The 12,064-nt window shown below is 40.2% G+C and overlaps 1 protein-coding gene across 2 annotated transcripts in view; it reads left to right on the plus strand.

Moving 5' to 3' along the window:
* Positions 1 to 11,632, plus strand: part of GPBP1 (GC-rich promoter binding protein 1) — a 33,091-nt gene extending 21,459 nt beyond the window's left edge. For both annotated transcript variants that reach the window (XM_048931441.1, XM_048931443.1), the window contains 4 exons: positions 110 to 271; positions 2,783 to 2,967; positions 8,748 to 8,850; positions 11,156 to 11,632. In XM_048931441.1, the coding sequence (XP_048787398.1) occupies positions 110 to 271; positions 2,783 to 2,967; positions 8,748 to 8,850; positions 11,156 to 11,314 (609 nt within the window). In that variant the 3' untranslated portion in view covers positions 11,315 to 11,632. The remainder of the gene's footprint in view (positions 1 to 109; positions 272 to 2,782; positions 2,968 to 8,747; positions 8,851 to 11,155) is intronic.
* The last annotated feature ends 432 nt before the right edge of the window (positions 11,633 to 12,064 follow it).

Consider the following 12,064-nt stretch of genomic DNA (forward strand, 5'->3'; position numbering starts at 1 on the left):
TGGCTATACATGCAGTACTAGTTCCTGAGAAGCTTTGTGTCTTTTGTTCAATCTTTTATAAATGATTGTACTTCTAATAGTACTGTTATTATTTCACTCCCTACGTTAGTGTAATCGGTCAAATTCTTCATCCCCTGTTGACAAAGTTGGTCAGCCTCGTTTAACAAAATTGACAAGAATGCGGACTGATAAGAAGAGTGAATTTTTGAAAGCACTGAAACGAGATAGAGTGGAAGAAGAACATGAGGATGAGAATGCTGGGCAAGAGAAGGTAATTTTCTTCGTACCTTGTATACCCAGCAGTAATGGGTTCAGACTGAAAGTAACCTGTATTTTTTTCCTCTGAGCGGTTGTTCAGTTGTGATCCTGGATCTCTAGATGCAGGAAGGGACTTAGCTTTAGATGGATTTGCTCTGAATTCTGCTTTCTCCACTGAGTCTTAGTGATTTGTTTTTTCTACTGCCAGATTTGTTGATAGATGTAAATATTCCAAGAACATTTTAGCCTTTAGCAACAATTGGATCGTTAATGTTGGAAGAGACCACTAATACTACCTCCCTAGGCCAAGCATCAATCCATGTGTCCGCTAAACATTGTCACTCATTGTCACATCTAGCCTTTTCTTGTAAACTTTCTGAGGTGATAACTGCCATCTCCCTGGGCAACCTCTTTCAATAAAAAGAATAAAGAAACTTAATACACTAACCTAATCTTTCAGGAGGGCAGTATCTTGCATCTTGGCTGTTAATAATCCTAGAAAAATAATTAATGGAAAAACTTGGTTTTGCTTTTCAGATTATTTCCTTTTTAACAGGAATTCTTACATACCCAGAAGCTCTCTCTCTTCCTAATGTAGACATAGGAGCAGTATTTTTATTTATGTGCATTATAAGGGACCTGTTTCTGCTTCCCGATTGATACCTAGGAAACCTAAGCTGTATATGTTAATTTGTCAGGTTTCTTTCATGTAGGATCACTCCATGTAGTGCCTGGCTGGCATTGAGAATATTCATGTCTCAGCTACCAGGAAATAACAAGCCGTAAGCAGGGTTAGCTTATGTAGTATAGGTATTAGTAAATAATATGTTATTTAGGGTGAAGTGATTATGTGAGCAATAAAACAAAAACTGCTTTTGAAAAAGAATTATTTCGATTCAGAGATATGAAAGAAAATGTGCAACTGTGCGTTCCTCCTGAAAGTGAAACTGACTTTTCTGACCTTGTTTTGATTTTGGGCAAAATAAAACTTGGCTGTATGTATCAGCTGTATCTTTTCATTAGACATTCTGTTTCTGTGCACTCTAGGACATCTGATGCAGTGGTGTTTAAGAAATGCAAAGAGTTTTTGATTGAAGCTTAGAAAGATCTCGGGAAACAGTGTGAAACAGTGGAAATTACTGTGTGAACATGATAGGAGTTTGAGTTCCTAGAATTGCTTTGATTTCTTAATATTTTCGTGGTACTTGAAGTTCAGATGTGTTTGATTGTCCCACTGTACACAGCTGTTATTCAGAGACAGTTTATTTGAGTGGAAAAAAAAATGTTTTTAGCAGTAGAAGTCATAATATCCTTGGACATTTGTATGTTACACACAGGTTGGAGTATTTAGTAATTACAGGTATCTTGTTGCCATTGATGTTTAACTAATGGAAAGAAGTTGAAGTTTAAAAATCCAAAGCAAACAATCGTGTGCCAGTAATACTTGTCCTACTTTCCACAGTGATGGGGACTGAAATAACGCTGCAGATGGTGATTGGCAGCTGAGTCATGTTTGGAGGAAGCTCTGTTGCCCCAGTACATTTAATACATTAGAGTTCTTTAATGTCCTCTGATAATCTGAGTTAAATTCTCCATGTTTATGATTTAACAGCTGATTATATATTTACTGGGATATCTTTTAAATTTTAAGAAATTTTGGGTGTGCATTCTGAAGTTTCTGGAAGCAGCTATCACTGAGTGAAAGGGAAATGCTGCTTATGGTCTCAATCCTATATTCAGAAATAGGATTACTTACAGTGCAAAGCTTGCTGATTGAGTGATTACCTCCTGCTATGGATAGTGGTGTTTTATGCCAGCTCTGAGGCTTTTGTTGTCAAAAAGGGGCTAGCTTAGATAATGATCATGCTCTGTTCTTATAGTTGCTAAGACTTCTGAGGCTGTTTGGCTAATTACTGAGTAAGAGTTAGAAATTGCTGGAAGAGTACAATACGAAGAAGCATTTTAGGTTTGTAGGATTGAAGAACTTCAAAAAGCCATGTGAACCCTAACAATTCGTTTTCTTAACAAACTCTCTTCCAAGTTCGTATGTCATGGCTAGTAAGTTACCACTGTAGTAACAGTGAGAAGTGCTGTGCGTGTAGTCTGAATGTAGGGAGTCTGAACATGCAGAAGGTGAGTTTTCTGGTTGATACATGGTGACTGTGACCTGCCCTTTAAACCAAGTCCTTTGTGCTTTCAAACTCTGCCGACACGCACAATATTTATTAAGTTAGGAACCCTATTTTTAAGTTCAACAAATAACTTTCATACATTTACAAATAAGCTTGAGTTTTTAAGACATGTTTAAAACTTTGTAGAAAAGCTTGAGGCAGAGCATGGGACTTGCTTTCTGCTTTACTAGTTCAGTGGTATAACCTAAGAGTTGTGTAGTGTCCATGTATTGTAATGCTATTGAAATGTAATTCTCCATTTAAATTCAGCAGAATCACTCAACTGCAGCACTTTCAGAATGCAATTTACTTTTGAACTATGCAATACGCATATATATATTATATTTTAACAGGATGGTGACTCCCTTAACTTGCATAAAAGCAACAGTACTCATCACAAGAGAGATATAAACCAAAACTTTGAAAATGAAATTTCACAACAGAATGGCAGTGCTTCAATTACATCTCAACAGGTCATTCGATCTTCAGCTTTTCCTCAGGCAAATATTCTTTCAAGCTCGCTTGAGGCAGAGCATAGGTATGTGCTTCTTACATAAAATGTTTTTTCGTTGTAAGTAATCATGCCTTGAATTCTTACTAGCTTAGAATTCAGAATCTGATAATTGAGAATACAAAACGTATTTTAAGCATACTGTGAAAGATTTAATTTTAGTAATACTAATTTAACATGGAATTACTTTATTTCTACTAGACCTTATATATTGTCATCTTTAACCTGCTTTACTAAGAATTTATTTCCTTGTAAAAAAAATAAAGCAAATGGATCTGCTTGTCTCGGAGGAACAGTGCATGTTATTCCTATCTCTTCTAATGATGCTTTAAATGCTGCATATTATATAAAACTCCTTGTCACTAAAAAAAAGATTATTTTTATAGCTGTTATGATGCGGTTAGTGGGATTGTAAGACAGTGCAGTGGAAAGGGAAAAAAAATCAGAGGATTGAAGTTAATAGTAACGTGAGAGAGATGAGAATAGCCCTGCTGGAAAGTCATAGCACAAGTCTGGAGATGAGCTTGTTGTGAGCTCTTTTAAACTGCTTCTGGTAACTAAAGAAATACACAATCTTTTTACAGTGATTGTATGTTATTACTCTCCCACTCATTGGCTATGGAGACAGAAAACTTGGGCTGCTAATGGCTGCTGGCAGTAATTTTTGACTAGAAGATTGAAGTTGTAACTTCAATCTGAAGTAGCTCTTACTGGTTAATTTAAATTACTTTGAATTGCCTTCATAAGTTTTCTAGGCAAGCCTCTCTGTGATATTCCAGAGATATTGTGCATCTGCACTCTGTACTAGGCTCTTGACTGTGACCTGTGGCATGTAAACAGGTATTGCAGTAAGCCTTTTTAGAGGAAATCTGAATTTGAAGTGACCAACTCACTGGAAGCTTATGCATGTCTAATAATGAATTGGCACATGTGCAAAATGTGTTTTGGGTTTTCCTTCTGCTACAGAAGGCTTCACGGTGCTCTGATTATCCTGCTTATCCTGCTGGTGCGAAGTTTACTAAACTGAAGTGTAGTTTTTTAAGTGTAGTTCCTAATGTTGCTTTAAAGATGCAGTGGTCCTGTCAGCTTTAGATGATGTTGCTTAAGTTAATTAACTACTGTCCTGAACTTTACTTATATTAACAGAAGCAGAGTAGCTATCCACTTAATTATACATAATACTGCTAACATTCTAGCATGCTTGCAGTAAGACTTTATAACAAATTATTGTTGCTAAAACGATATCACTGAAATTATTTTTTTGTATGTGTATACAAGTGGATATATTCTGTCATAAAAGTTTCAGATGACGTATATATTATTTGTTCTGCTTTCTGATGGTATCACTTTTCCCAGCAGTCACATTGTCTAATTGCCTCTAAACAATACAGAGGATGCAACTTCCATTATTGTCTTGTTAACTTCTTTAAGCAGACTCAGTAGTGCTGTTCTCTCCCTCTTCTACAGTTCTGGACTTTTAATGTGGTTTTAATAATGGTTAGTGATATCATTTTAGTCACTTGCACATTTATTCACTGCACTTGTGTTGTATTTGGACCTGGAACTTTTTCTAGGCAGGGTTTTACATCAGGCATCAACTTGAATCATCTTACAACCTCTGTTTTAATACATTCACTGTTATCCAACTAAGAGTGTCAGTTTCCTGCACCAGTTCTGGCATATGGTATTAGAATCCTTTTTACTTTTTGTGAAACAATGTTTATTTCCTTTAAGATACAAGGTTTACAGGTGTTTGGTTTGCCAGAGGAAGCTGCTTATCCTTTTGGCAGAATCTTTTCAGTGAGAAAATATGTGAACATCATTAAATGCCGCAGTGTCTTCATCGTAAGATAAACCACGGGTGTCCAACCTTTCAGCTTGCCTGAACCACACATATTGAAGAGGAATTGTCTTGGGCTGCATATATGTGGATTGCTCGAAATGTAATGTCTCCTATTTATTTCCATGGAAACTGCAACAGATACAATGAGCACAGCAACTCTGTTTGATAGAGAAAGATCTCAGCTACAAAACATTTTTTTAAATGTAGTCACCATGATTAGCTGTGCGTTTTTGCCAGTATGGCATGCTTGTCAAAACCTGCACCAGAGAGGATGGTCGTTGTTGTCACTGCTGAAAAGCACCACCTACTGCCTCATTGTGCTCACATCCACTGTTTGGTCTCCAGAAATATCGCAGAATCAAAGAACTGTAGGGGCTGGAAGGGATCTCTAGAGATCATCAAGTCCACCCCCCCTGCCAAAGCAGGCTCCCTAGACCAGGTTGTGTGGATGGTCCAGGCAGATCTTGAATATCTCTAGAGAAGGAGACTCCACAACCCCGCTGGGCAGCCTCTTCCCATTCTCCATCACCCTTATTATGAAGAGTTTGTATGCACATTTGTGCAGAATTTCCTATGCTTCAGTTTGTGTCCATTTCCCCTTGTCTTGTCTCCACTTGCTGCTGAAAAAAGTCTGGCCTTGTCCTTTTGCCTTCCACGCTTTAGATATTTATAGACATACAGATCAGATCCCCTCTGAGTCTTCTTTTCTCAAGGCTGAACAGATCCGGGTTGCTCAGCCTTTCCTCAGTGAAGGGGAGATGCTCCAGGCCCTTTATCATCTTCCTGGACCTCTGCTGGACTCTTTCCAGGAGATCCCTGTCCTTTTTGTACTGAGGAGCCCAGAATAGGACTCAGTACTCCAGATGAGGCCTCAACAGGACAGAATAGATTGGGAAAATCACCTTCCTTGACCTACTAGTCATGATCTTTTTAATGCACCCCAGGATGCCATTGGCCTTCTTGACCACTGGGACACACTGCTGGCTCTTGGCCAACCTGTTGTCTACCAGGACACCCAGGTCCCATTTTGAAGAGTGCCTCCGCAGCAGGTCATCCCCTGACCTGCACTGGTGCATGTGGATATTCCTCCCTGGGTGCAAGACTCTGCACTTGCTTTTGTTAAATCTCATTTGATTCCCTTCTGACCAGCTCTACAGCCTGTCCAGGTCTTGCTGAATGGCAGCATGGTTTTTTGGTATATCAGCCATTCCTCCTCACTTTGCATCATCAGCAAGCTTGCTGAGGGTGGACACTGTCCCGTCATTAATGACATTGAGATGTTGAGCAAGACCGGACACAGCGTTGACTCCTGAAGAGCACTGCTAAATACAGGCTTCCAACTGGACTCTGTGCCACTGATCACCACCCTCTGTGCTCTGCCAGTCAGCCAGTTCTCAACCCACCTCACTGTCCACTCATCTATCCCACACTTCCTCAGCTTTGTTGTAAGGATGTCGTGGGAGACAGTATCAAATACCTTGCTGAAATCAAGGTAGACTACATCCACTGCACCCCCTCCCTATCTACCCAGCCCTTAATGACATTGTAGATGGCTATCAGGTTGGTCAGGCGTGACCTCCCCCTGGTGAACACATCAGTGGGTGCTGTTGTTTCTGTGTGGAGGAATTCAGTGACACGCCTTCGCTTCATTCGCATTTCCATGACTTCATTTTGTCAGACTGTCCCTCTACTGCCATCTGTCACATGGCAACAAAACGTAACAGAATATTGGTGGGAAGGTGGTTCAATCTACTGCCATACCATTCACATCTGCTTGTGGTGTTATGGTCAAGTATATTTAAAAAAAAAAAAAAAAAAATACGAGGCATTACTTTTGGAGCAGCCAATATATATATATTTTTATATATATAATATATTAAAATATTTTCTTACTATATATATGTATATATAGAGAGAAACAGTAAGAAAATATTTTAATTTATAATATTTTTTTATCAAAACATTATGGAAAAAAGGAGGAATGAAACCATAAAACAAGTGGAATATTGAATCCTGTTTTTGTGAAACTAATGCATCAGGCTGGTTGATGGAAGTGGTTGCGATTCTTTGTCAGTTCTCAAGGTCTTTGTCAGAGATTTTTGATGAAATTTTACTCTTCCAGTGCTTTGTCCTTAAAAATAATTGTTCATAAATGTATGCACTACCAAAGAGCAATGACTGAGTAAGGCATGACTCTGAAGTGAGGGAGATTTTTCTTTGTTAAGATAGAACTTAGAGGAAAGCCTAATAATGAGACATGATCCAATTTTTGAGTGGAATATCTGATTGCAACTCTATGTAGTTTATTTGAAAATTAAAGGTAGTCTATTTCTGCTGGCTGAAAATGGGGTCACAAACATAAATTGATGATTGTTTTGGCAATCTTGAAACTGCTTTCAGATTCTTTTCACTAAACAAGAAACATCTGCATACTTCTTGCTGTTCACTGTGTTTAGCCAGTGTATCAAAATGCATTATTTTGTGTAACTTGAGTTGGCATTGCACTGCACCCCTCCATGCCTTCGTTTCAGCCCAGACAGCGCTGACTGCACACTGTTGTTTTCTTGTTGCTGGGCAGTGGGTGTGTGCCTGGGGTTAGGCTGGCCTGCTCAGCAGGGAGGGGCTGCCACTGTGATGGCCTGGGGCAGGGAGCAGGCCACATGCAGCATGTGGGTTGGACATGCCTGTGATCAACCCTGTTTCCACAATGCATTCACATCTAAATGCATTTTCTATGTGCATGGTTACTCTTGTCCCATTTTTGGCACTGGCTGAAACATTTATTTCATCCTTGGATACCTCAAATGAAGGCACACTCTGAAGTGTGTCTCTATTTCTTTTCCTCCCTGCATCCCAAAACTTGCTCGTAGTTGTAGTCACATGGAAGGACATCAGCAGCATTTCTCATAGCTGTTCTGTTATTCAGGAAAGAAGTCTGCAGACTGTGCCTCAGTGTGAATCTTCTTCTCTTAACACTATTTTTGAGGAGGTACACTACTGTTCCACCAGAAATATATTTTTTCTTTTCTATCTTAGGTAGATGTCTCGCCTTAAAATGAAGGTATCACTTTCTTCCATCTTGAATCTTAGGAATATGATGAATATGATAGTGGTAGCCAAGGTCACTTGGTTGTACTCAAGTCATTTCCCTTGGATAACGTATCTTGAGAACACAGATTGTAGTTTGATGTGCTGTGAAGTCCACAGTGTGCCAACAATGGATAAGCATTCAAGAGAAACCCCATGCATCAACAGCCGAATTTGTGCACGTTCCAAATTGTTTTCTCTTTTGCTGTATTTATTGCTGCAGTTCTGGTGAACACCCATCCAATTGAAACAGAATAGGAAAATACATAAACATCTGTGTGTGTGTATATATATATATATATATATATATATATATATATATATGTATGTTATATGTTTATATGTATGTTATATGTTTATATTTTAATGCCTGATTTCCATTAGAGTTTACTTGGAAATTTTGTCATCTTATGCTAAGTGCAGCTATGTCTGGGAGCGTTGTCATTGATTAGAAATGATCCCGGAGTGAGGACATTTAACTTCTGTGCCAGCATGTTCACTAGATTTATTGAGGGAGCTGTATCTATTTGACATGTGAAACCTAATGGCAGGAAGTGTAGTGCTTGACCCATGCAAGTGTTGGAGAAGATATTCACTTGAAATTAATATTTTATTTATAAAACACATTCTTAATGCTTAGTTTTTGCAGCTTTTGTACCCGAACATATAGTGGCATAACAGAATCAATTGTGAAGAATCTGGTAACTTCATGCTTATAGAACTTACCTTAAATTTTGACATAAAATTGGGTTAGAAATCTGTTTTAAAAAATGGAGAACTAATACATTCATTACACATTTTTACACTGGTATAGGAAGAGCTTGAACTGTCTTTGTGTGTGTAGAAATTTCCTCATGTTTCTTATTTTATTTCTAAGGTTGTTAAAGGAAATGGGCTGGCAGGAAGATAGTGAAAATGATGAAATTTATGCTCCACTAACAGAAGACGAGATGAGGGAATTCCAAGTCATTAGTGAACAGGTAATGCTACACTAATGTCCCGTTATGAACTTACAGTTGCCCACTCTAAGTACCTAATCTTGAGGAGAATCTCCAGTAGTTCTGATGGTTAGAGATGATGCCATTTCAGCACCCTTTTTCTTTCTTTTCTTGCTTCCTTTGCCCTTTCAGAAGTTGGTTTAAAAAGATAGGGAAAGCAGTACTTATTTTCAACATTGCATGTTGCAGGCTTGCACAGGACTTCTAGCTCTTCAGCTCAATCTGAGGAAAAGAAATTTTCAGTCATGGTTTTTGTGCAGCTTCCTTGTCTTGCTTCACTGGAAATTGCCCAGTGAATTGCATTTTCCTCAATCTAGACATTCTACTTTTTTTTTCTGAAAAAAGAACTGTGGTCACAGGAGGGGCCCGACAGGAGGGGCTACTGGGGAAAACATCTGAGGAAGTGGATGGGAAGAGAGTATACTTGATCACTGCAGGAGCTTGGCTTAGTGCAATTGAAGAAGTTCTTGGTTAGCTGGTACTTCTGTCTTCAGTGAAAAGGCTCTCCCTCAGGTTTCCCACACCCTGGTCTGGGGAATGGGGGACTTCCCTTTAGTCAGGAAAGAGGAGGTGCATGAGTGCCTAGGCAGTACTAAGCTTCCACAAGTCCATGGGACCTGATGGGGTGCATCCACATGTGCTGAGGGAGCTGGTGGAGGTCATTGTTGAACCGCTCTCCATCATTTTTAGATAATAGATAGTCTTAGATAACAGGGGCGGTCCCTGAAGACTGGAGGATAGCCAGCGTCACTCCAGTCTTCAAAAAGGGCAAGAAGGAAGACCTGGGTAATTATAGGCCAGTCACCCTCACCTCTGTGCCTGGAAAGGTGATGGAACAGCTTGTGCTGGATGCCATCTCCAGACAACTGGAAGAAAAGGAGGTTATCAGGAGTAGTCAGCATGGGTTCACCAAGGGGAGGTCGTGCTCTACCATCCTGGTGGCCTTCTATGATGTTGTCACATGCTGGGTGAATGGGGGAAGAGCGGTAGATGTAGTCTACCTTGATTTTAGAAAGGCATTTGATACTGTCCCCCACGACATCCTTATAACAAAGCTGAGGAAGTGAGGGATAGATGAGTGGACAGTGAGGTGGGTTGAGAACTGGCTGACTGGCAGAGCACAGAGGGTCGTCGTTGGTGGTGCAGAGTCCGGTTGGAGGCCTGTAACCAGCGGTGTTCCTCAGGGGTCGGTGCTGGCTCCAGTCTTGTTCAACATCTTCATCAGTGACCTTGATGAGGGGATAGTGGCCACCCTCAGCAAGTTTGCTGATGATACAAAATTGGGAGGATTGGCTGACATGCCTGAAGGCCGTGCTGCCATTCAGCGGGACCTGGACAGGCTGGAGAGCTGGGCAGAACAAAACCAGATGAAGTTTAACAGAAGCAAGTGTAGAATCTTGCATCTGGGGAGGAATAATTGCATGCAGCAGTACAGGCTGGGGGATGAGCTGCTGGAGGAGAGCTCTGCGGAGAGGGACCTGGGTGTCCTGGTGGATGACAGGTTGGCCATGAGCCAGCAGTGTGCCCTTGTGGCCAAAAAGGCCAATGGCATCCTGGGGTGCATTAAAAAGAGCGTGGCCAGCAGGTTGAGGGAAGTGATCCTCCCCCTCTACTCTGCCCTGGTAAGACCTCATCTGGAGTACTGCGTCCAGTTCTGGGCTCCCCAGTACAAAAAAGACAGGGATCTCTTGGAAAGAGTCCAGCGGAGGGCCACAAAGATGGTGAGGGGCCTGGAGCATCTCTTCTATGAGGAAAGGCTGAGTGAACTGGGTCTGTTCAGCCTTGGGAAAAGAAGGCTGAGAAGGGACCTGATCCAGGTCTATAAATATCTGAGGTTTGGGAGCCATAGTGGTGAGGCCGGACTCTTTTCAGTGGTGAGTGGAGACAGGACAAGGGGAAATGGCCAGAAACTGGAGCATAGGAAGTTCTGCACAAATGCGCGCAAGAACTTCTTTACAGTGAGGTGACGGAGCACTGGAACAGGCTGCCCAGGGAGGTGGTGGAGTCTCCTTCTCTGGAGATTTTCAAGACCTGCCTGGATGCCTACCTGTGCGACCTGCTGTAGGGAACCTGCTTTGGCAGGGGGGTTGGACTCGATGATCTCTGGAGGTCCCTTCCAACCCCTACAATTCTGTGATTCTGTGAATTTTTCTTTATATGCGTGTATAACCGATAATGCTCTGGATCCAATGTAGCCTATAGATTGGATACAGAGAATGCTGAAATTCAGTGGATTGTTGTGTTTAGTTCATCCTTTCCCTAAAAACATTTTATTTTCCCATTTTAGTTACGAAAAAATGGACTACGGAAAAATGGCATTTTGAAAAATGGCCTCATCTGTAATTTTAAATTTAGCCCCTGGAAAAACAGCACTTTCAAATCTGCTCTGGAAAATGAAGATTCTGAGACAAGCAGCAGTGATACATCAGATGATGATGATGTATGAAGATTTCTGTAACATCTCTAGAAGCTTTTTTTGATACCAGGAAAATATGGGGATGTGTTGTCCAAAAAAAATATATATGTAGTAACATGCCCTGCTAGAGGAAGAATGATGGAACTGCACTCTGAAGAAAGCAAGGAATGTTGTGTTGGGTGTGTTGAACATTACTATAATCTCTTTGTAAACAGATGTTGTAGAATGAGGACTTGGGTTGACCCAGCATTGACTGTCTTCATCGCTGCAGCATTTCTGACTACCAGTGGGACAATGTAACAATTCAGACTTTCTCATTTAATAATAAAAGCAAGAATAATTGTGTAATGTCTTGCAAATCTTCTGTCTTAAAATATCCACATCTACAGAGATAAAACAGGCAGCTTGACACAGTGTTTGGCTTGCCAAATCATTTTTTTCTTATAGTGGAAATTTTTAAATCCACTTTATATGTGAAAAGGGCAAATTGCATGTCTGGTAAAATGAGCAAGGGGCACTAAAACTCTTTTCCTTATTTTTTTTAAATTTATTTTTATAAGTAACCTTTAAATTGAAAGCTTTATAGGATATTGCAAGACCCAGTATTCTCACATTGAACAAACTCTTGTGGGAAAATAAGCACTTTACTATTTAAATGCAGAAAAATTATTACACTGACTAGATTTTGTTCTCTACATGCAAAATAAACTGATACAGAGTATTGTCTCAGTGCGTAGCATCAAGAGTGTTGTTTTCAAGGCTAGTAAACTTTGTTTGCAT

This window comes from Lagopus muta, chromosome Z (genome assembly GCF_023343835.1).
Source record: "Lagopus muta isolate bLagMut1 chromosome Z, bLagMut1 primary, whole genome shotgun sequence".
Lineage (NCBI taxonomy): Eukaryota > Metazoa > Chordata > Aves > Galliformes > Phasianidae > Lagopus > Lagopus muta.